The 25,814-nt window shown below is 34.2% G+C and overlaps 2 protein-coding genes across 7 annotated transcripts in view; both read right to left on the bottom strand.

Moving 5' to 3' along the window:
• The window catches only part of LOC141452295 (uncharacterized), a 592,044-nt gene that overhangs the window by 30,047 nt on the left and 536,183 nt on the right, over positions 1–25,814 (bottom strand). The gene's annotated exons all lie outside the window — the stretch shown is intronic.
• LOC141452335 (uncharacterized) overlaps positions 2,311–25,814 on the bottom strand; it is a 94,777-nt gene continuing 71,273 nt past the window's right edge. Inside the window, exons 1-3 of one of the 3 annotated variants that reach the window (XM_074124367.1) lie at positions 18,531–18,824; positions 6,198–6,365; positions 2,311–2,637 (exon numbers count right to left, since the gene is read on the bottom strand). In XM_074124367.1, the coding sequence (XP_073980468.1) occupies positions 2,414–2,637; positions 6,198–6,365; positions 18,531–18,705 (567 nt within the window). In that variant the 5' untranslated portion in view covers positions 18,706–18,824 and the 3' untranslated portion in view covers positions 2,311–2,413. Of the gene's footprint in view, positions 2,638–6,197; positions 6,366–16,113; positions 16,427–18,530; positions 18,825–25,814 lie in introns of those variants that run through there. The other 2 variants (XM_074124369.1, XM_074124368.1) reach the window with 2 other exon arrangements.

Below are 25,814 nucleotides of genomic sequence, written 5' to 3'. Positions count from 1 at the left end.
GTGTAAAAGCCAGCTAAGAGAAAGGCCTCAGTTGGGGTGGTAGCATATGTGTTTTCCCAGCCAGTGATTGACAGGTAGGAGCGAGACAGAGAGTAGGAGGAGGGCGGCCCCAGCTGAGGTGGTGGCAGTATGTTTTCTCCAGCCAATGAACGTCAGGAGTGCGTGGAAACTTATGCTCAGAGAGTTGGAGGAGGGCAGTCCCAGTTGGAGGGAGGCACGCAGTTAAAAGGAGGCAGACACAGCTGGAGAAGTCAGTTCTTAACGAGTTATTAGAGTTTTACAGTTGTTAATCAGTTTTAATCAGTTAGTTTTGAGTGAGTCTTGGAGAGACGTTAGTTTGGAGAGACACTTTGGAAGTGACAGTTTGAGAGAGTCAGTGTTGCGGAGTGCTTCAGAGATAGCTAGTCAGGCGGTTAGTCAGTTAGTGAGTAGAGCTTTGTTTGTGTAGCAGAGACTAGTGCAATTCGGTGCAGTGCGGACCAGTGGTCAGTCGGGGAACAGTTTTGTGGCGTTACGTAGTGAGTAAGTAACAGTAAACTGTTGTGACTGTTGTAAATGGTGACTGTAATGAATAGCGTTAGTTGCTAGTAAATGTTAATGTGAGTAAAGGTAATGTGTTAATAAATCAGGTTATTACTTACAAATTTAGCGAGTTTTATTATTTTATCAAACCCACATATTATTTAATAACTAGTGGCAGGCATTAGTTATGTAAGTAAAGTTCTTTCTTAGTAAAAGGACAAGAAAAACTTTACAATATAATAAACAGGACTAGAAATGAACAGAGGTGAATTCCATCACATGTACCAACAACTTCGGAAGCATCCTCGCTAGTTTCATGCGTATTTTGGAATGTATATTCCAACATTTGTAATTACATACTAACCAGAGTTGAAGACATGTTAATCAAGAAAAGGACGAATTTCAGTGATAACCTCATTAATCCTGTCCCATTCCTTATCCAACTCAAATCGGTTGTGATGTAGAAGATCCTTTTGGTCTCACAGAGGTTTATTTAAAAAAAACTACACCTATAAATGCAGCAATAACACCATTTTAACCTAGAAAATTGAGCGCGATGAGACCGAAGAAATCAAACATGTCATAACGCGTTGCTCTACTCTCTCTTGATTGCGTTGCTCTATCTTCGCTTTGCTCCCTACTATGATAACTTGTGTTTGTTTTCGCCGCTTTGCTCTTCACTATCATCGTCACTTTGCTCGCCGCACCACTATGTTTCCAGCCTTAGGGTACGTTTACAACGGAGCTGTGAGTATAGATGATAGCAGAGATGATAACTGATAGAGTAAAATATAATCGCTGATTAGTGTGCACAACGGAGCTGTGATACATGCAACATGTCCGAGTAGTGAAGAAGAGTTTTTATATTCAGCAGCAACCAAATGGTACATTTTAAAGAAAAAACGCTTTAGAAAATATCATGTACATCCCATAAATAAAAAACGAAGTACTTTGGGTGAATTTCACTATTTATATAAGGAACTTCGAAATTATCCGGATCGTTTTTTTGAATATGTGAGGATGGGTCCACCCACATTCGACTATATTTTAGAAAAAATAAGGTCAAAATTAAGAAAACTTTGGAAAAATTGTCATGGAAATCCTATAACCATAGAAGAAAAACTAGTGATTACTCTTAGGTAAGTAATGATTTGATTGAAAAAAAAAACAAATAAATACACATGAAAATAAATGGAAGCACGATTTAATAAACAAAATATTGTTTAAAAGTAAATAATAAAATAATAACCAAAAATAATGAGTAAAGACAGCACTAAATAATTTTTCTACGTCCATTTTGAAGCTCCGATACTGGAGTTCAGCTAGCAGAAAAATGAAAAATTCAATTCTATCATCTATGATCGTTTATAGCAGCGAGTATGAGTCACTAGTCGAAGCTTCGTTGTGCACGCTCACATAAGAATGTACTAGGTTATTCTATAAGCGCTGATGCATCACTGCTATCATCTCCGCTATCATCTATGCTCACAGCTCCGTTGTGAACGTACCCTTAGACCGTCGATCCGGGAGAATCCGGGTGGTACCCCTGGGTTATTCATCATTTTCTTGAACTATCTGTTGCAGCATTGTTCTCCTATGAATTCTGAAACTATAGATACCATTCTCTCATTTCACAGTTTCATTTCTTAGCAAAGGCTATTTATGTTAATAAGAAGGGTTTCAATAAATATTCCATCCGGCTGATAGCTTCTTAACTCTAAGCGTATTACTTAAAAAAATATTAGCACTTTTATTATTAATGGGTAAAGTGCAATAAATCAATTACAATTTTTAGTAAAAGTACAGTTTATTCTGACTCAGTATACAAATGGTAATATAATTTCTGTAAAATGTGACACAAGCTTTCTACTTTTTTTTAGTTTTTTTCTTTTCATGACTTTTTTTTGAACTGTAATAATAGTGTTTTGTAGTTTTTCTTCAGCTCTTTGAAAATTTGAAAATTGTTCATACCATTTTCACAGATTTCAATTAAAAATAATTTAATTGTACTAATTTCTTTTTCTATTATCGTAAATCTATCTTCGATAATACTTAATCTATGATAACATTTTGGTGCTTCAGCCACAGTTTGCCTTAGAGTAGCCCTTCTTGAGCCTAAAATGTTAATAAACTTCAGTTTGTAAATATGAAAAATTTATATTAATGTTAAAATTGTTTTATAGAGGAGTGTTTAGAATTTATTTTGAGTGGGACTTAGCTCTACATTATTATTTTAAAATTATTCTTTCACAATCTTTCTCTCTCTGTTCCCTTGTATCGTATCTATCATTTACGAGGGTCGTTTGAAAAGTCCGTGCAAAAATAAAAACTACTTAATTTTTTAGGGTAAACCTTTTTTATTTTTCAACATAGTCTCCTTTTAGGCTTATACACTTCGTCCAACGCTGCTCTAGTTTGTTGATCCCTTCCGAATAATAGGATTTGTCCAAGTCTGAAAAATAGCCATTCGTTTCTGCAATCACCTCCTCGTTTGAATAAAATCTTTTTCCCGCCAGCCATTTCTTCATATTGGAGAACAAATAGTAGTCCGAGGGAGCCAAGTCTGGGGAATAGGGGGGATGTGAAACGAGTTGGAACCCTATTTCCATTAATTTTGCGACCACAACTGCTGAGGTGTGAGCTGGTGCGTTGTCGTGATGGAAAGGACTTTTTTTGTGGGCCAATCGTGGGCGTTTTTCTTGCAGCTCGGTTTTCAAACGGTCCAATAACGATGAGGATTATTACCCTTTTCCAGATAGTCGATGAGGATTATTCCTTGCGAATCCAAAAAGACAGTCGCCATAATCTTTCCGGCCGAAGGAACGGTCTTCGCCTTTTTTGGCGCAGATTCCCCCTTGGTAACCCATTGTTTAGATTGTTCTTTGGTCTCAGGAGTGTAGTGATGTATCCATGTTTCATCCACAGTGACGAAACGACGCTTAAAGTCCTGCGGATTCTTCTGGAACAGCTGCAAACCGTCCTTGCAACACTTCACACGATTTCGTTTTTGGTCAAGCGTGAGCAATCGCGGCACCCATCTTGCGGATAGCTTTGTCATGTCCAAATGTTGATGCAAAAAATTATGTACCCGTTCATTCGAGATGCCCACAGCACTAGCAATCTCACGCACCTTCACTCTTCTGTCATCCATCACTATATCATGGATTTTATCAATGATTTCTAGAGTAGTAACCTCAACAGGGCGTCCAGAACGTTCAGCGTCACTTGTGCCCATATGGCCACTCCGAAAATTTTGAAACCACTTATAAACTGTTCTAATCGAAGGTGCAGAGTCACCATAATGTTTATCAAGCTTCTCTTTAGTCTCCTGAGGCGTTTTGCCTTTCATAAAGTAGTGTTTAATCAACACACGAAATTCTTTTTCGTCCATTTTTTGAAAATCACTCGAATTCCTCGATTCAAACGAATGCCAAACACAAAGAAATAGACCGATCTGGCTGAAACTTGGTGTGTGTTCTTCCAAGAGATGCTACTAACTAAACATAACCTCGATACGCGCCAGTAGTGCTATCTCTCTGACTTTGCACGGACTTTTCAAACGATCCTCGTACATATGTATCTATTTTGTTGAGTTTGCAAAAAAAAGAGACAGGAGAACACTAACATCGTTTAACAGATTCCAATAATGTGAAGTGATTATTTTTAGGATCAATTTGTTGGACAGAACTTTAAAATATCAGCTACTCTTCACATCAGTACCAAAACAGCTTTTTGTATTGTTTGCAGACCAGATCCTTACCGCTCTTTTGAAATATGTTTTTAAAACCTATGTCCAACGAATGTGTGTCGCTGTAGGGGATGCTTGGAGACACTATCAGCGGACCTAGGCTCCACCCTGCCTTCTGTGTGGAAGCCATGAGCCAAACTTACTAAAAATTAAATTTTGTTTTATAAATCATCCTCGCTTTACACTTTGAGCTTTTACTCGATATATTGTAATCAAAGTTACTTTTCTAAATTCGTTTTTTATTTCTACGCGATTATCTTCGCAATATGTTTCCACGATTTTTCTTTTTAAATTAAAAAAAGACGTTTCTAATTGAATATAACATTTCTAGGCCTGAATTAACCAGTTAAGCGTGGAATTTAGTTTTAACCCCCCCCCCCCACAGTGTGCGGTATTAAAATCAGACAATGACGTGTATACACGTCGAACGCAGGGCAAATATAACCAAAAGTTTACAACGTCATAATAGTCACGGCAAGCGACTTTTTCTGCAATCTATGGGGCTTGAGATTACAGAACATTTTGTGCTCATTCAAAATCTTGCACCGCTTCACGTATGCATTGCTCCTAGTTAACTAGGGACGCAAGAGCTTTTACAAGGAAGAAAAGAGTTTTTTGAATTCTGTGCAAAATGAAATCATGTTCATACTGAGGTCCTGAACCTCTATCTAAGGTAAAAACGGGCATTGCACGATGGTTGAGACCTGCGTAATTTCCAATCCCTAATGCGGAGACCAAACATGGTACCAACCACTTATCATTTGGCTGTATCCCACCGCAGTTCTATTGGGAAGATAAAGGAAACATCCCACCAAATAATATTCTTATTGTATTTTATTAAAATTTCGAGTTTTTATAGTTATTGGCAATTTTATATTTTTTACGACGAGTATACCAGAGATTTGGTTTGACGTGTATACACGTCAAATACACTTAACTGGTTAATAGTATGCAGTCGTGATTAACTGCTTTATAAAGCAGTTAAATTAAACTGCAACGTATTATTGGCGGAAACCGCTTGTAATAATATTTCTATATTCTCATAAATGCATTATACACCGTTTACTATTTCGTTAACAATTAAATAAAATTTTCTGTATCTAAGGAACCTATATTGCAATTGCAATTGCACCTAGTTGAAATAATCTAACAGGAAATTTATCTTCAAGATCAACAAGTATTTTTTGTCGTCGTTTCTGTTACGTCAGCCATCACGATACCATGAATGTATAATTTGAAAAGATAGTGCAACTATTTGGATTAGCAAATCCTCAGGTAAACTCCAACAAAGCATCACATCCACTCATCTCCGATCTTTCACCAGCATGAGATATGCCCAAAAGAGAGTTATTGTTTGGCTGAAGAGGAAGAGGAAGCCTATGCCCTAGGGATCAAGATATCCTCTCTTCGGCTGTAATCTCATTCTTTTCCGAGCACTTAGCCAGCCCAATTTAAGCATGTGGCAACTCCAAACTGGCCAATTGGTGAATCGTGCAAGGATGTATGAATCGAAAACGGAGCAGGAGTACAAAGTTTTACGCAGTTAATGCGGATTTCGAAGACTCGACGATCTCAAAAAAAGAAAAAAAAATCCTTCATAAATTTCGGCTTTTAGATGAAGGATTTTAGAGAATTTCCCGCTTTTAGAACCTCTTTACTCTTTCCTGAGGATAAAGGTTTTTTTAGGAATTAAAAAAATATATATAAAATAATCGCCCATTTTTTCAGGCCAACTACCAATTAGGCGTCATAAACGGGGACAGAAGCACATACTAAACTACTAACATTTATTTTAGCAAATAAAAAAAAATAAAAGCTACACGTAGGATTCGAACTGGAGAGGTCCCACTTACAAAGCCTCGCTTCGTAACCACTATACTAACTGCCATTCCATTTTAATTGTAGTACTGAATAATAGATCACTAGCCTAATTTGTTTTTGGCCGGTCTGCTGAGTTGAGAGTTCGAATAAGCTGTCATATTTTGCTGACTCTCCGTTCTTTCTGGTGGTTCCCCAGAGAGCCTGCTTGGTCCCATACGTTTGGACGAGCGTTTCCTTCTAAATTTGTCTAATATATTAGTTGGTGGAGATGTAACTGTAAAATGATTCGTTTTTAAAGTTTGACAAGTTTTTATTAAAAAAAAAAAAAAAAAAAAAAAACTAACTAAAAATTGGACATTATGAGTACGGCATTCGGCGAGGATGGAATTTTAAATGTTTGTTAGTATGAGATTGATATTGCTGTTGAAATAATTGTAATAATATTGTAAATTCAGGGGAGTTCGAAATGTCCAGAAGTTTCACTATATGTATAATATAGGCGCCTGTATAAGCATTCTCTAAGGAGGTTACTGATTGTTTACAGAACCAATTATATTTATGTTTAATTTAGGTTTATTTAATTTATACATGTAAATTTACCAAGCTAAAATTAAACGGTAATTTTTAAACGCAAATATACACAGTAAATACATTTTTATTAATTCTTTAACTCAGATAATTTTTGACACATAGTTTTATAGTTATGCCTCAACAAATTAAAATTTTTTTCAACTTGTTTATTTAGTCTGTTGAATGACGTTATCAAAGCTCTTATAAATTCGAGTTCATTTTGAAATTTAGCAATTTTTGTCAAAATTATTTCGATATTTGCTTTTGATAAGCAAGATACTTTGGAAAGACTTCCTAAAAAAATTGGTTATATTAACGCTAATTTTACAAAAATCTTATCATCTCATTTACTTTATCTAATGATTAGCCGTAACAATAATTATAGCAATTGTCAAATATATTTATTGAAGGAAAAAAGAATAATGCCAAATACAGTCATTATTTTTTAATTTTTTGCCGAGCTTTCGATCTAGAGACTAGATCGAAATATCCAAAAGTTTCATTATGGGTGCGTTCCACTTGGCGACCACAACGACCACGACCACGACCGCGATTTTGCCCGTTCCACTTGCTTGTGAGCGTTGCGATCGAAAACCCAAGTGGAATGGTCTGTGGGCTTTTTTACCGTTCATGTAAACATTACACATGGCGGCCTCGAAAATAAGTTAGAAGCTTGAAGAGGTTATTTTTTAATTTAAACCCCATTTATAAGCAAATTTATAATAAACTTTATTAATTATTGGTAAAGCTGACTTATATTAAAAGAATATATATAATTCAATTTTTTATATTGCATTTTGGAGTATTTATAAAATTTACGTTTAAATAAAATTAAAATGTCTTTTGTGGCAACAGTTGGATATTTATTAATAATGCTTTAGAAAGTTCTTTATCTAGTTCCGATTAGAGTGGAATGCAATTTTACAAAATCGCAATGATAAAAAGCGAAAACTTAGGCTACGTATTATTAGCTATCAGAGTAATTGATCTTTATTCAAATGAAGAATTTAAAAGTTATTTCAGGTAAATGATTTTGTTATTCAGTGATTTAGTATGTAAAGGGATAAGTAATTATTTATTTATTTATGTTTTGTAGACTTTCGAGAAACACATTCTATTATTTACATGAAATAATACTTTCATTTACATGAGATAATTTTATCCGTCGCCATATTTTGTTTTAAAAATTGCGCCAACTCTGAACGCCCACTTCGACCCAGCTTTTAAGGTGGGGCGTTGTGGTCGTTGTGTGGGCGAAAATAGTGACAATAGTAATAAATGCAAAACCTTAAATTCCTCGATACATGGAAAAATGGACTTATACCACTTCCCAAAATAACAGCTCAATTATATAATATAAATTATTAAGTATTGTATATTGATTTTTATAAAACTTAATTTTTTACATCAAATCAGTGTACGATACATTATAATTCTACTGTAATATATGTTTCACACCCCAGAAGATAACCAAGTTCCGTGATGGCGATGACCTGTGACATGGGATTTAGAGATGCAACTTGCAGATTTTCAAGATTAGACTCATATGAAACTTGGAAATCTGGAACGAAATTGTTTGAATCATGAAGTAGAGGGCAACTATGAACAAAAACATTTTGAATGCTTGGAACAGATTACCTGACATTTTTTAACAACATAAACATCTAACTGTTTGAATGAATTTTGTGAGACTTAGTTCTCGGCATTAAATAATCCGATTTGTTTGAAACGAAACAAATGAAACTGGCTACGATGGAGTTCTGGCTAAGATGAAGTTACGAGGGTCGTTTGAAAAGTCCGTGCAAAGTCAAAGAGATAGCACCACTGGCGCGTATCGAGGTTATGTTTAGTTAGTAGCATCTCTTGGAAGAACACACACCAAGTATCAACCAGATCGGTCTATTTCTTTGTGTTTGGCATTCGTTTGAATCGAGGAAGTCGAGTGATTTTCAAAAAATGGACGAAAAAGAATTTCGTGTGTTGATTAAACACTACTTTATGAAAGGCAAAACGCCTCAGGAGACTAAAGAGAAGCTTGATAAACATTATGGTGACTCTGCACCTTCGATTAGAACAGTTTATAAGTGGTTTCAAAATTTTCGGAGTGGCCATATGGGCACAAGTGACGCTGAACGTTCTGGACGCCCTGTTGAGGTTACTACTCCAGAAATCATTGATAAAATCCATGATATGGTGATGGATGACAGAAGAGTGAAGGTGCGTGAGATTGCTAGTGCTGTGGGCATCTCGAATGAACGGGTACATAATATTTTGCATCAACATTTGGACAAGACAAAGCTATCCGCAAGATGGGTGCCGCGATTGCTCACGCTTGACCAAAAACGAAATCGTGTGAAGTGTTGCAAGGACGGTTTGCAGCTGTTCCAGAAGAATCCGCAGGATTTTAAGCGACGTTTCGTCACTGTGGATGAAACATGGATACATCACTACACTCCAGAGACCAAAGAACAATCTAAACAATGGGTTACCAAGGGGGAATCTGCGCCAAAAAAGGCGAAGACCGTTCCTTCGGCCGGAAAGATTATGGCGACTGTCTTTTGGGATTCGCAAGGAATAATCCTCATCGACTATCTGGAAAAGGGTAAAACTATTACAGGTGCATATTATTCATCGTTATTGGACCGTTTGAAAACCGAGCTGCAAGAAAAACGCCCACGATTGGCCCACAAAAAAGTCCTTTTCCATCACGACAACGCACCAGCTCACACCTCAGCAGTTGTGGTCGCAAAATTAATGGAAATAGGGTTCCAACTCGTTTCACATCCCCCCTATTCTCCAGACTTGGCTCCCTCGGAGTACTATTTGTTCCCCAATATGAAGAAATGGCTGGCGGGAAAAAGATTTTATTCAAACGAGGAGGTGATTGCAGAAACGAATGGCTATTTTTCAGACTTGGACAAATCCTATTATTCGGAAGGGATCAACAAACTAGAGTAGCGTTGGACGAAGTGTATAAGCCTAAAAGGAGACTATGTTGAAAAATAAAAAAGGTTTACCCCAAAAAATTAAGTAGTTTTTATTTTTGCACGGACTTTTCAAACGACCCTCGTAGTGGGGTGCTTGTTTAACCTTAAACTGAACCAAGTATGAATCTGCAATCGAAGAATTAGTGAACTTCATGGCCAAAAAAGAGTCACTAATTTCTAGTTTTTGTACCATTTGATTTATCGTTGTTTCTATCATTTTTTCGTAAAAATACATTTTTTTTTATCTGTTTTTGTCCACTTTATACATTTTTTTGGCACCAGAGTTAAGTTAGGGTTTTTCAAAATATTAACGCGCCGAGCTCAAAAGGTTCGCCATTACTTGGACCTTGTCCCTAGATCGAAAGCTCGCATTTCTAACTCCTTTAAAATAACTGGAACATTTTATCTTTTAATACACAATGTCAATACAAGGCTACAAAGCTGTCGATGTAGATTACTTTAAATATAAGTAGTAGTAATAGTAATTGCTTATTTTTTCAGGCGGGCTTACGTCCAACTACCAATTAGGTGTCGTGGACATAGGCAACTAGCAAATGTACTTTACTGTAAATTTCATTCATTAAGTAAAATCCAAGGCCTAAGACAGGGAATCGAAACCCAGTACCACAATGCATATTAAAGCTAATATGTATCGCCTCTAACCGCTCGGCTACCGTGGCGCCTACTTTAAATATAATATTCTGTATAATTATTCTTCCAACAATGATTGTGTTACTTAAATAATTTAAATAACTTATTAAATAGCTAAAGATTTTATTTAATTTCTAATTTAAACTTTTCTATTCTTATTTTTGGACATCCATATTTGGTCCATCATCATCACAAAAAATGTTCATTCATGTCTTACGTTTGATTTAAGTGTTCCTTAGTTCGGTCAAAAATCAAGAAAAACTGACCCACCAACACAAAAGAGACAAAAAGCAAAATATTTAGCTTTTTGAATTTACTAAAATCTTTATTTACGGATGGAATTTAATACAAAATTTTGGATTTAAGTCAAGAAATTTCCTTTATTTATACATTTAAGGTGCGTCAAAATCTGATCAATCGTAGTCTTCTTCGATGTGTAATAATTTTAGAATTAAGTATAACAGAATATGAAAAGACAAAAAACACAAAGCTTCAAATAATTTTGCAAAAAATAAAATTATCACCAGCACAATAGAAAATAGGACTAAAACTCTTTTGCTACACACAAAATATCTAGGCCTCCATCAATGATTGTCTAGATGTTTTTTACTATTTTAGAGGAGTGGCCACCTTAAGCAAAAATGCTACTATTATCGTGTACAATGTATAATGTTTTCCCATAGTTTGCATATTATTTTAATTATTTTCCCTTGATTGAATTTTTAATTATTCATTAGAAGGTACATTGTCAATAAGTAGTGGTCTCTTTAAAATTAGTGTCAAGGTTTGCGGGGAAAATCATTTACCCAGAAATACAAAATTGTTTACTTAAAATCTATCATTCAGAATAAAACTTCACTCAATGGACTTTTATTGCGGACATTGTACTCAAAATGGTCCACTCCCACACCAATAAAAGCACAGTTATCCAGTAAATAAAATGGTGCTCTTTCACTTTCATTCAATGATCTAGATTTTACTTTCTTTTACTTCAGGAAAATATTTCATTAACTTTTTTGATTCTGCATCACATTAGAAGTATGAAACCGGAAATATAATGTTCAAAACATGTTTATTTTGGATATTTTTACGATATCAATTTTTATTGCATTATTCGATAGTTTAACAAATACCTACGGGTGGAAAAATTAGAACAAAAATAAATTTAAATAGTATTTTTCAGTATCCCCCCCTCGTGTCGATATACCTAACTCCATCAGGCATGTAAAGAGATTTCTGGATAGGCAATTTTACGGGAGTGTCTTCTTTTTTTCGTACTAATAACAAAATATTACAAATAATACAGACAAAACGCCAAGTCTGCTGCCACTTTATTAACTTCACCCGAGCACATTGCTGTTGTGAAAAACGGAGTAGGAAAGAATTCCAAACCAACAAGAAATACCATCCCCAAAGAGACAATTCTAAATAAAAAGATTGTCCGAAAAAGAAAACGCTCACCTTCCCCAAGTTCCGATGAAGAGGACGGAACAGGAATCCAATTTGAAGAGGAAAGTGATGCCATTTCATAAATCGATGAAACTGAATGTACAGGATATGGGGAAAGCTACAAGACCAGAAAGAAAAGATTGGTTGGAATGCATAATATGCCGGAAGTGGTTTCACGAAAATTGCTCTTCTTGTGCATACGCTTGCCAAAATTGTAGTAAAAGCGCATTTAAAAAGAAGAATAATAAGTAAATATTAAGTAACCAGTCATTTTTTTTCTGTTATTTTTAAAATGTTTCCCTTAGCATTTTTTCTGAAAGTTTTTCCTTATCTTATGTTTGTGAGCGTATGAGGTTTCCAAAAATAATAATAAAGTAAGCCTAGCTCTTACCAAAATTTTGCAGGCACCCTCCAAATAAAATGGTGGCCATCTCACCCGACTTTACCCTATATAAAATTCAAGTTGTGAATCTGTTGAGAAATACTTACTCATTGTGACTTGCCCACAACCTCATTTCTTGAAGTAATTCTAATTTACCAATAATCTTTTATATCATTTGAAAGCATTTGGTAGGAATTAGATTTAAAGGTTTCTAGATAAGATTTATGAATGAATGAATCAATCCCTTAGAGAGCCCTTCAGTATTCCTTCCTTTAAGAGCTCTCCTCCCTTATCAAACCCAACCCTCAGATCTCAGAACTCTCCTAAAGGTATTTTTCAAGATAATTATTGAAATAAAGGAACTAAGCTTCAAATCAGGGCTGTTAGTAATAAAAAAAAATCAAGAAAAGCGTTTTTAGCCGTTTTTCCCGCAAATTACATTAAAAAACAAGGAAAAGAAAACTTGAAATATAATTTTCAGTAAACATTAAAATATAACGCCCATCAAATTTCCTATCGAGGTATCTCTTTACATGCCTGATGGTGTTACATCGACACGTGAGGCGATTCAGTGGCCACCTCGTTCACCGGATTTGACACCTATGGACTATTTCCTTTGGGGATACCTGAAAAACAAGGTGATTATTCATAACTTTTTTCTTTCTTTTCGTATTTCTGCTTACCTAAAATCATTTCTAAATCTAGGTGTATCAGAATCGAGCCGGGATTGCATCTGTGGATGAACTAAAGCATATAGATGCCTGTAACTCGGTTAAAGCCGAATCTATTTCTTTGGCAGTAAGGGGTGCCTGTATCTTGCTTCTGGAAGCACCGAAAACAATTTTTACAAATTAAATTTGAATTTCTAACAAAAACCTAAGGGGCACTTATTTTTTAGTTTTTTTTTCTAGCTACCTTAGTTTCAGAGAAAAAGTCGTTATCCATACAGCTTGGGACACCCTGTAGCCTGTAGGTGGCAGCTGTTTTTAATTAAATATTTTATTATTAATATAATATTCTGAGTTTATAAATTCTGGAACTACCAAAACTCCTAAATTACACAATGTATTAACAAATAGATTTAGATCTAGATATTCTTTCTCAATAGTGTCTCGTAAATTATCTCCAAATTTCATATTAATATCGAATTTTTTTTTTTTCTAATTGAGTTTTCTAGAGTAATTGATTTAGGGCATTTTTGATTGTGTTTTTATTCTCGTATATTATAAATATTCTACCAATATTTCGCATTTTGTTCGCACCAGATATTTCTTTTAGCACCAGTTGGTGTAATTTTTTTCTTTTTTTCCGAAATGCAGTATTTAGATTTTTTAAGACAATTTGCAATTTTCGGACGTCGTTTTGATTTCTGGAACCTGTTAAAGATTACGTCAATGTTATTACTGTTTGGTGCTGTAAGGGATTCATATCTCTCTAAATTGTTTGCCCTTTAAAGACTTTAAAGTTTCTGTTTATGTATTATAGCTTTTACAGCCTTCTTTTGTCTTCTTTTAGCTTAAAAATTATTGCAGCTTTAGTTGAAGCCTCCCTCATTGTTCATCGCTGGAGGTCATCCTGGAGTGAATAAGCTCAATGTAGGTTAATCTCAGAACTTCTATCTGTAAAACCTCTTTTTGGGCTAACCGACTTACTTTAATTAACAATCCAATCTCACCAAAAGTTAGACTGTTCAGTGTTATCTAAGAAGATTTTGTTTTCTCCTTGTTAAAGATGAATTTATTCACTTCTATCATTTTTCTAAAGTTAAAATATTTTGATTGGCCTTTTTCCTTTCATATCCTTAACACCAGCAATTAGAATAAGGTAGAGTACACATTTACCAAAAAAATCATTTTCCTACTTCATTTTTAAAAAGCAGAAAAAGTAGCGGAAACTTCAGGAACTCCTTCTTGCCTCAGTTCTTTTGGTTCTAAACTCTGATTGTTGCAATAAACGCAATGAGATCTACCGATGATAGATCTTTTATTGATATATTGATTTTTAAAATCCCAGTTAGTCCCTTTTATGCTGTCACTTTTATGCAGCCTAATTCAAACCTAGTTTCAATAATCTCAAAAGCATTATAACTTGGCAAAACCCGTAAATTGTTGTTAATCTGTGTCCCCTTATAATAAATTATTTTGTAATTTACAATCTGAATACATTGTATACAATAAGTAAATATGGAGAGAGTGATGAACTGATGCGGGAGGAGAGCAGGAGGAGAGAAACTACCCAGCGGTAGAACTCTCCATATTAGAGAGGAGAATGTGAGGAGAGAGGAGAGATAGGAGAAGGATGACGTTTAGGTCTTCAGACTGCGAGGAAGTCGCGGGGCCATTGGCGATTCAGTCGGCGAGGAGTATTAGGGATGTCAGAGGAAGCGAGAGACAGTACAAGAGGATTAGAGCTAGGCGAGAGAGTAGTATGGAATTTTTGGTATATAGTCTTAGCGAGTTGGTCTATGCAGGGAATGGTTGAGGTCGGTGTGAAGAGTGAGGTTAGTCACGTAGTTAGGAGCGTCAGCTATCTGTCGGAGGAGTTTTGACTGAAATGTTTGTACTGTCCGTATGTTTGTAGGTTTAGCTGAACCCCACAGCTCTAGTCTGTAAGTCCACATAGGTTTGAGAATACGAGTAGTGTAGTATATTAAGCGTTTGAGTTCAATGGGCAATTTGGAGCGTCATCCAAGAAGTCTGTATGTCAGTTTCGCACGTTTCGTCATTGCTTGTCTTTTAAGTATAGTTTGTGGGTTCCACGTGAGTCGTTTGTCTATGTAGAGCCCAAAGTAGCGCACAAGGAAGAGGATTGCTGTTGAAAAGGACAGGTGGACAGGAGCCCCGCCGGAGAGTAAACATGCTGCAATTTCTGTGGGTTCATTTCAATCCGCCACTTTTTTGCCCAGGATTCTATTTTATGTAAATGTGTCTGTAACTTGTATGAAGCTGATGAAGGATGTGTACTTGTAGCTAGTATGGCTATGTCGTCTGCATATGTACAGAGTAGTGTAGAGGGTTGTACAGGTATGTCTGATGTGTATACTGTGTAGAGAACGGGACCAAGTATACTCCCCTGCGGCACTCCCGCCCCCACTGTCGAGAAAGAAGAGATTGCTGAGCCCGTACTGACTTGAAAGAATCCATCAGAAAGACAGGAGCGCAGAATGAGGTAGTATGTTGAGGGAAGATGCTTTTTTAGTTTAAACAGTAATCCAGGATGCCAAACACGATCGAAGGCGTGGCTTACGTCTAAGAACGCCCCTGAGCAATACTGTTTTCTCTGCAGTGCTGAAGCAATAGCATCCACAACCCGGTGACATTGTTGAACAGTACTATGATAACGCCTGAAACCAAATTGGTGGTCTGGTATAACACCAAACTCCGACAATATGGGGTTAATACGCTTAAGTAACAGTTTTTCAAGAACTTTTCCTAGAGTCGGCAGTAGGCTGATAGGTCTGTAGGATGAGGGTAGGTGAGCTGGTTTTCCAGGGTTTGGAATCATTCGCACCACTGAATACTTTCAGGATTGCGGAAAGTATGTAGTACGAAGGACAGAGTTGTAAATATAGGCGAGGTAGATGATAGCTTTCTTAGGTAGGTGGCGGAGAATTTCAGAGGTGATGAGGTCGTATCCTGGAGACTTTCTAGAAGGAAGATTCTTGATCGTTTATTTGACAAACAGAACTAGACGTTCCACTTCCTCTCTCACTTCCACCAAAAGCCTTTACTCCTTCTTGTCACAGGTAAGCAAAGTATTTCCATCGTATCAAATTTTAAGATTAAAGAACATTTGTCAACATTTTCAATCAAATTTTTGCCAATTTTTTTAAAATATAAAAGTGAAATGAAAATATCAGCATTCAAAAAAACTAAAACAATTATTCTAACTTAATTTATTCATGTATAAACCAAAATGTTAACCAGCAAGCTGCAACTAGTCAATACCGTCATCAAGTTATTAGTAAAATAAAACTGCACATGCAACAAACAACGCTTGATTTAATAAATTAATTAATATCAATTTCCGTTGATTTTGGCTTGCTTTTACGTTTAAAATTTTTAAAATTTTGACTCATTTTATTGATTTGAAATTTTAGCGAAGACATTCTATCACTAAATCTTTCATTTTTATCGTTTGCACTCATTAGCATGGTTTTTATTAAAGCAATTTCATTCTCTATTGAATCCAATAATGCATCAATTTGATTTAATTTGCCCGGACAGTTATTATCTCTGTATTTTGATGGGTCTGTTGTTTTGGGCGATCTTACTTGTGCATGTACACTTTTTATACCTTAAAAACAATTTATTTTACTATATATTTTCTTTTCTAATATTAATATTAATTTATTTAATAAGATTTAGTTTTTTTATGGACTAAGATAAGTTAGACTATATATATATATATATTCTCTATAATAACGATCATGTAAGGTCTGCATCATTTGAACACTTATTTTTTTTTTTTTCATAACTATCGTCTATTTTTCAGGAAGACGTACTCGTATTGAAGCACATTTAGGTGTACGTGAACATATCGGACCCTCTATAAGTTAGACTAAATGTATTTAGTAGGAGATGAATATTGTTACGGGGCCTAACATAAATTATTACTTTATTAAACGCAAAGTTTTATTAAATCAATTCTAAGAAAAAATAATTATTAAATAAAATATATGTATAAGGTAAACCAGTAAAATCATTGTTATAAAATGGTGAGCAGCTAGGCAGGATTAGTTTGTAAGAATAACTGTTGTATTCAAATACACCCACCAACGCTTTACACACATTTATCCAGTAAAATATAACTAATATTTTTTTGTAAATTTGTAGTTATAAAGTAAACTCAGAACTTAGTGGCATAGTTATAAAGTGAACTCTGAACTTAGTGGCGTAGTTATAAAGTGCACTCTGAACTTAACAATAGTGGCTCTGGTCACATGCCAGTAACACATAATTTTTATACGAGGTGTGGCTATTAAATAACGAAACTATTGCTGTAAAACCTTTTATTTTAAATTTATACATATTTAGTTATTATCACCTTCAATATACACCCCTCCCCTATCCCTACAACGCTCCATACGAATTTACCATTGTTCGAAACAGTGCTGGAAGTCTTTTTCTGTGAGCACCTGCATGACGCGTGCCGCTTTTTCTTTCACAGCTTCAACGGACTGAAATCGTGTTTCTTTTAATGCAGATTTGACTTTGGGAAACAGATAAAAGTCATATGGGGCCAGGTTAGGCGACTAAGGCGTATGACCTAAATCTGGAATGTTGTACTTGGCCTAGAAACGTCTTGACAGACGTCAATGCAGTGTGAACCGGCGCGTTGTCTTGGTGGAGAACCCATGACATGTTCTTCCACAAATCGGGTCGTTTTTTTTCCTTACTGTTTCACGGAGTTGAGCAAGAAGCACCTCACGGTAGTGATGTTGTTTAATTATAATCGATATTTTCATCCGTTTTGGACGTGGAAGGGCGACCCGGGCAGTCATCATCTGCGACGTCTTCTCGGCCATCTTGGAAATGCTTGAACCACTCAAAAACTCGCGCACGTGAAAAAAATACATCGCCATACACTTCTTTTAATAAAAGATAAGTTTCAGTAGCGGTTTTACCAAGTTTCATGTGAAATTTCACGACAATTCGTTGCTCTACTTCATGAGTAGTATCATGTTTTCGGCAAAACGAAACGGTTCCGGTCAGACAGATTTCTCTACAAACACGTGAGACGCTGCAATCGAAAGAGAAGGCTTTACTGCTGTACAGCTGTCAGTCGTTAGGATTTGGTGCATGCATAGTTTTTCTGTAGCAGCATCAGTCTCGTTATTTATTAGCCGCATCTCGTATTAGCTACCCGCTACCACACACAACAGCTGCTCCAGTAGTTTGACTTAAAGATCGTTTAAATTTAGGCATTACGTTTGATAATTATTTCAAATATATTTATATTTCTTATTCATTATATTTACCTGTATAGAGGCGAATTTAAAAAGGTTTTAATTCTTTAAACAGGCCTTGAATAAGGCAACGTGAATTTGCCAAAACTTCGGTTAAAAGAATGTTTTTTAATTAATAATCGCGCCTCATTGTTTAAAATATGAATCGTCGATTACTCTATTGATCTATCGATATTTTTTTTTAACAAATAAGATTTGTGGAGGTAAATAGAGCTGGGTTTCCATGGTAATTTTTAACAAATTAAGGTTTAGTTTGTCTCAGGCTCAATGATCTAGTTATAATTCTAAAGGTAACCCAATAATTAATCATTTAGACGTCTGTAAAAGGTTTTAGATTTTTTGAAAGCACTTCTACAGCTCTCCGGCTTAACGAAAAAAAAAGTCGCTGTAGAACAATGTTTATTTTTTTCTTTAAAAAATTTCTGTAACTACCTTTTGCAGCGGTGCTCAATTTCTTAAAACTGGGCGACTCTTTAGGAGTCTCTTCTTCGTCTTCATCTTTAGAAGAAAGTGACATCCTCCCAATATTATCCTCCAAGGCTTTAGGATCAATCATTCCCAAATCTACGGGTTTTTGTGAACTTCGTTTGCTATGTTTTTTCTGCATTTTGTTAATTTAATTAATCTGTAATTTGTGCAATTTTGTGTTGTTACGTTGATTTATTTTAATAAACTTAAAATTTAATAAACAATTTTAAAATGCGAAGTGTAAATGAGAAATAAATCATGTGGATTGCCAGAAAAATAAAGACATATGAAATTTAACATATAAAAAAGTAATTTAAAATTTTTTTTAAATTTTGCAAATATTCAAAATTTGTGAAGACTTAGGCGAATAATTGGAATTTTAAAATTGAACTGAAGTCAGCTCGAAAGACATTAACAGTGACTGACTAACATACAATTTCTAATAGCTTTGATTGAACTAACGCCCTAAAACAGCAAATTATTAGTGGTCCGAGAGATGGAAGCTATCAGCGGTCACAAAAGGTTACGTCAGTGACCGCCTACGTATCGACTTTGATGGGAAGGCCCTCCCGTCTACCATATTGAATCTGACTTAACACCCTACCAACATACTTTCGAAAGTTTTTTTTTTCGTTAAACATAATTGTAGTATATATTTATTTAGGTGATTACCATATTATTTATCAAATGCAGTCCATTTATTGACTGTACACAGCAATACTTCAATTTAGCCAATACAATTTCAAAAAGCTATTTTTCAGTCAAGAAGACTACTTCTTGAAAAGTTTTTAGTCTTCTTAAAAAGTTTATCAGTCTTCTTGAAAAGTTTATCAGTCTTCTTGAAAAGTTTATCAGTCTTCTTGAAATGTTTGTCTTGAAAAGTTTATTAGTCTCCGTGAAAAGTTTATTAGTCTTCTTGAAAAGTTTATTAGTCTCCGTGAAAAGTTTATCAGTCTTCTTGAAAAGTTTATCAGTCTTCTTGAAAAGTTTATCAGTCTTCTTGAAATGTTTGTCTTGAAAAGTTTATTAGTCTCCGTGAAAAGTTTATTAGTCTTCTTGAAAAGTTTATTAGTCTCCGTGAAAAGTTTATTAGTCTCCGTGAAAAGTTTATTAGTCTTCTTGAAAAGTTTATTAGTCTTCTTGAAAAGTTTTTTAGTCTCCGTGAAAAGTTTATCAATCTTCTTGAAAAGTTTAGCAGTATTCTTGAAAAGTTTATCAGTCTTCTTGAAATGTTTGTCTTGAAAAGTTTATTAGTCTCCGTGAAAAGTTTATTAGTCTTCTTGAAAAGTTTATTAGTCTCCGTGAAAAGTTTATCAGTCTTCTTGAAAAGTTTATCAGTCTTCTTGAAAAGTTTATCAGTCTTCTTGAAAAGTTTATTAGTCTTCTTGAAAAGAGGCTGGAACCTCCAAAATTTACTTAATTTACAGAATAGATGTTACTATCAGATTTTGTTTGTTAGTTTAAAATTTATTTTGTAGTTGTAATACCTTTATTCAATTTTATTTTTGTTTATTTAAAGTAAAGTAGGTAGTAAATGCTTTAGAACGAAAATAAATAATACGTCACTGGTGTCAACGTGTTGATTTTTATTGAATAGAACAAAAAACAAAACGCTTTTACACACACAAATGTAGGAAAATTAAATGTCATACTCCAATCACCCTCGCTCATTGCTTTTTATTTTCTTTTGACAGCTTTTCATAACTTTTTAAAAAGTTTTAATACAATAGCAAAATAATAAGACGCCTCTATTGTTAGTTGTTCTAAAAATATTATAATTACATAACTAAAATCTAAAAAGAAAATATTTAAAACGTTTTTTGATTGAATCTATATTAGAATAAACTTTTTATTTATTTTTTACTTGTTCATTTATTTGGCCACGGTAGCCGAGAGGTTATAGGCAAGACCTGCAAAGCTAATACTCGTATGTGTTGTTGAAGGTACTGGCTTCGATTCCCGGTCCATTTACTTATTTAATGTTTAATACGAGTATAAGAACTTTATAGTAAAATATGTATGTAGGCTAATCGCCTCCGTCCACTATACCCAATTTGGTAGTTGGAAGTTTGCAGGCTTTAGCCTGCCCAATAAAATAGGCAATAATTTACTTTTATTTTGCTACAGTATAAAATTTCTTGTTCGGTCCCTGAAGGACCTTGGGTGCCTCAATAATCTTGTGCCATTCATCTCTTTCTTCGACCTCTCTTCTCCATCTTCTTATGCCCAAATCTCTGAGATCCTGCTCAACATTGTCGAGCCATCTCACCCGGGGCCTTCCTCTCCTTCTAGCCCCTCCTGGATGTCCAAGAAATAGTTTTTTTTTTGGCCCATTCTTTCCTCGGCCCATTCGTTCCAAGTGACCTAACCATCTAATTCTTCTTTGTTTGATAAGGCCAACTAGGTACTGATCAGCATAAAGATCTCTGACTTCCTACACATTATTCAATGAACAAGTAGCAAAAGAGATGATAGATAAGGAAATTGTGCGAATACCTTTTCACATCCATATAACTGCTTATATTCACTAGGGTGTTTCAAAAAATGTTGACTTTTCAATTTTAAAGAGCGCCGGGCGGAAAATCAAAGTTCATTTAAAAACAAAAAGTTTCGTCCGTATTAGAGTAAAATCGATTAATATTTAGAGGTCGCTATCATTGATCAAAAAATCTTTTGTTTTGTATCTTTTCAAATTATAAGCAAAACATGTAATTGTACAAAGTTTATTTAAATATAATTTGCTATAAAGACAATGCAGTTGGAATCATTTTATAATGGCCATTTTACTTTTAAAGTTACGAATAATTAAAGAAGCTGTATTTTTTTTAAAAAAAATATTAAGAAAGATATACGTTTTTGAAAAATTTCGATTAATTGACGTTAAAATCACTTCATTTTTTATGTGTTTCGTAGAATTTAAAAAACAAATAATTTTGGTTACTCAAACTTCTAAATTAGGGAATATTTGCATTTATTGTTAAAATTTGAAATTAATTTACTATCAATCAATCAATTTTAAATTATAACAATAAACGCCCTAATTTAGAAGTTTCAGTAACAAAAATTATTTGTTTTTTAAAGTGATTTTTTAACGTTAATTAATCGAAATTCCAACTGCATTGCCTTTATAGCAAATTATAACTTTGTACAATTACATGTTTTGCTAATAATTTTAAAAGATGCAAAACATTTAATTAGGATTTTTTATATAAAAAAAAAAAGAGCAAAACAATAATTTTTTGATCGATGGTAGCGACCTCTAAATATTAATCGATTTTGCTCTAATATGGACGAAACTTTTTGTTTTTAAATGAACTTTGATTTTCCGCCGGCGCTCTTTAAAATTTAAAAGTCATCATTTTTTGAAACACTCTAATATTTACACATGTATGAACACCGAGAGACTTGATTGGATTGAACGATGATCATCCAGTGATGGAATTCGCCACGTTGGCAAGCTTACGCAGCAACCATCCTAGGAGATCGTGGCCACCGCCGCTTTAGTCTGCGATGTGGATTTTTTGTTGAATAATTTAATGTCCTATATTATAATTATCGATATTATCTCTTATTTACTAATAAGGATAGTTGTGTCACCCAATGAGAAGTAGGATATTTACCTAGAGAATAGTTCACATGTTTTTAGATTTTATCAAAATTGGATCGTTTATACATTGCAATCATATAAAATGCGTTGTGTGGTAGGCTCCCTGTCTATCGTTTCAGTGATACTTTAAAGACGTTGATAAGAATTAGATTATTTTTTTTTTTATTTTTTAGTCTTTATTATTTACTTTAAGTACATACATTATGAAAAAAAAGAGTAAACAGCAAAATATCAAATATAAAGACAGCACCATGGTATAACCGTCGGTGGAGTCGTTAAATACATTGAATCATTAAGGAAATAAAACTAAAGAAAATAATTACTTCTGGAACAAAACTAAAAAATCTCTGAACATTAAGACAAGACAAATAAAAACAAACTCAAACAACAGTTTCCATTAACATAAATGAAAATAAAATAATATGAAAAAATAAAAATAATAATAATAATAATTATAACAATAAACATACGTAACAATTGTACAATAAACTGGGTAAAATCATGAAATCATTTTGGGGAAATACTGTTGTAGGCATCTTTGCAATACTTCTGAAACAACTTCCAAGCTTCACCATTCAGCAAAGCGATCATCCTCTCTCCGGAAAGCTGCGGCTTATTAAAATATTTCATCCTCATCTCCGCAAGTCTAACACAGACCGCAATGAAGTGGTAAGTCCCATCCAGCACTGCTTCATTACATAATTGGCAATAATTATTTTCATCACCACTTTGCAAATAAGGAGGTTTACCTAAAATTAATGTTGAAGCCCGAGCCTTTATAATCCAACGCACCTCGGAGAGAGAGAGATCGCTTTGCAAATAGTGTCGCTTCCCCAAATCGAAATTTAAATCCCTATATAATGGATATAACTCAAATGATCTAATTCTTTCTTTGTGTAGATTTACAAAATATAGCCTGTTATAATCGAGGATTTCTTTAAAAATTGAGTTCCAACCATGTATATCATTTAAACTTACTTTATAATTTATTTTATATTTATCGCAAAGATTAACTATATCCTGAAACCAGAATATCTTTTTTTCAACAATTTGGGTTGCAACTGTTTTAGGTAGTCTGTCTTCAGACATATTAAAAACTTTAATTAAATAATCAAAATGCATTTTCAGAGTATGAACATATATTGGCAGATAATTTATTTCATTATAAATAAATATTGATGGAACATATTGAGGTAATCTAAATAATTTTTTAATAAAGAAACGGAACAATTTTTCAACTTCCTCAAAATAAACGCCTCCCCAAATCTGAGCTCCGTAACATACAATGGCTCGGCTTACAGTATTGAAAATGTTCAGCTTGGAATAAAAGTTTATTCTATCATTCTCCATAAACGACTTCCATATTGTATTCAGACCTTGTTTAGCTTTAGCTAACTTCTCCATTAAGTGTTTCTGAAATATCGCACCAGAGGTGAGAGTCATGCCTAGATATTTGAATTGATTTACCGCTTCAATTCTATTGCCTTGGAGAAACCACTTTTCATTTTTTGCCGGTCTACCCCCATTTTTAAAAACTAGAATCTTTGATTTATCTAAATTAATTCTTAGATTCCACAGATTAGTATACTCAGCCAGCGAATTTATCATTCTTTGTAAGGACTGCGGTTCAGAAGCAAGAAGTACAACATCATCAGCAAAGGCTAGTATTTTAATTCTTCTCGAACCAAGTAGCACACCACCTCCATCAAACCAATTCTCTAGATCATTAATATACAACGAGAATAATAAAGGACTGAGGAGGCAGCCTTGTTTAACGCCCACATTAATATTGAACTCGTTGCTTCTTCCTTCTTTGCACAGGACAGAGCCAGCAGTACCATTCAGCAACTCTTCTATGACACATACCACCCTGGTTGAAAGGCCCAAATTATGCAATTTAAAAATAAGAGAACGTCTATTAATTGTATCGAATGCGGACGAAAAGTCCACAAAACATGCATAAATTTTTTGCCTTTTAATACTCAGTTTCAATTTCACTATGTTAACCAGGGTAAATATATTGTCAATCGTGGAGTAGCCCTGACGGAACCCTGCCTGAAACTCACTAAGTACTCCATCATTTGCCCAATCTGACAGTCTGTTTAATATAAGACCAGTATACAATTTACCAATAGCATTATTAAATGAAATGCCTCTATAATTAGATACCACATTGCAGTTGCCTTTTTTCAAAATGGGAAAGATTAATGATTTTTTAAAACTAACTGGTATCTCTCCAGTTTCAAACAATTCATTAAATATATTCAACATAGCATTTAAAAATTCAGGAGTAGCATTGCTATAGTATTCATAGGTGATACCATCCAAGCCTGGGGCCTTTCCTCTTTTAACTTTGGATAGTACTCTTTCCAATTCTTCGATTGTAAATTTCTCATCAAGTCTAGAATTATGGATGAGTGGCATAGCATAATAGATTACATTCGAGCACAAATTATTATTATAGTACATAGATTCAAAATGATTTACCCAATCTGACATTGATATATTATTGTAATATACGGGATTAGAACCTTTTATAGATCTAACAGCACGCCAAAAATCCTTACTATTTTTACTGCTGTTAATCATGTTTACCATACTTTTATAATACTGTATTTTTTTTGTAGCACATAGATCTTTATATTGCTTGTTACACCTTAAATACGCCGTTTTATCGCCATGTTCATCTGTTTTTCTAAATCTGTTGAGAAGCTTATTAGAGAGTTTTCGAGCATTAGAGCAATCTTTATCAAACCATTTATTTTTAAATACTAAAACACGTTTAGGATTGGGATTGAAATTAGCCGCCTTCTTAATTAGATATTCAAAAAATTCAATTTTTCTTGCTGTATTATTTGTAATTAGTTTAATAGCTTTTAAATAGTTGTTTAATTTATACTGATAATTAAATTTATCTTCTTCACGCCATACTAGCTTTAATAAAGGATTAGAACTAGCCACAGGGTGGCAAATCGAGGTATGAACAGATAGCAAGAGAGGCATGTGATCTGAAAAATTCTGAAATTCGATTTTAAAGTCAAAAATATGTGCTAAAATTTCCGGACTCATACAGCAATAGTCTATTACTGAAGACCCATTAGCATTCATAAAAGTTAATTCCCCAGCCAAATCTCCTTTAACGCGTCCATTTAAAATAATTAAATTCAGATCATCTAAGAGTTGTAACAATCGGATACCATTTTTATTACTAATTTTATCTTTAGAATTCCTGGCAAAATTTTGAATCACCGGCTGAGGGCCCAGGCTGTTTTTCGGAATCTTTTGCAAACATGCAGTCCTGCCATTGAAATCACCCATCAAACAATAATTAAGGTTACTATTTTCGAGCAATACTTTTGACAAATTATGAAAATCCTGTTCCCACACACTACAATTTAAATAAACAGGGACTATATAAGCATAATACTTATTTAACTGCATTTGTATCATCAGATATTCAGACACATTCACAAATTTCACATATTTATTAGTGTAATAATTAACTTTAATACCATACATGCATCCGCCCGAAGGTCTGCCCATTGTTGATGTTCTGCTAGCTGGTATCCATTTCACTGTGTATTCCGAAAATAGGTTCTGGTATTTTATTATATCCCTTTCTTCAACATGGGTCTCAAAAA

This window comes from Rhodnius prolixus, unplaced genomic scaffold (genome assembly GCF_049639745.1).
Source record: "Rhodnius prolixus isolate KJV_2025 unplaced genomic scaffold, Rpr scaffold_3, whole genome shotgun sequence".
Lineage (NCBI taxonomy): Eukaryota > Metazoa > Arthropoda > Insecta > Hemiptera > Reduviidae > Rhodnius > Rhodnius prolixus.
This window is presented reverse-complemented; position numbering and strand designations above follow the sequence as displayed.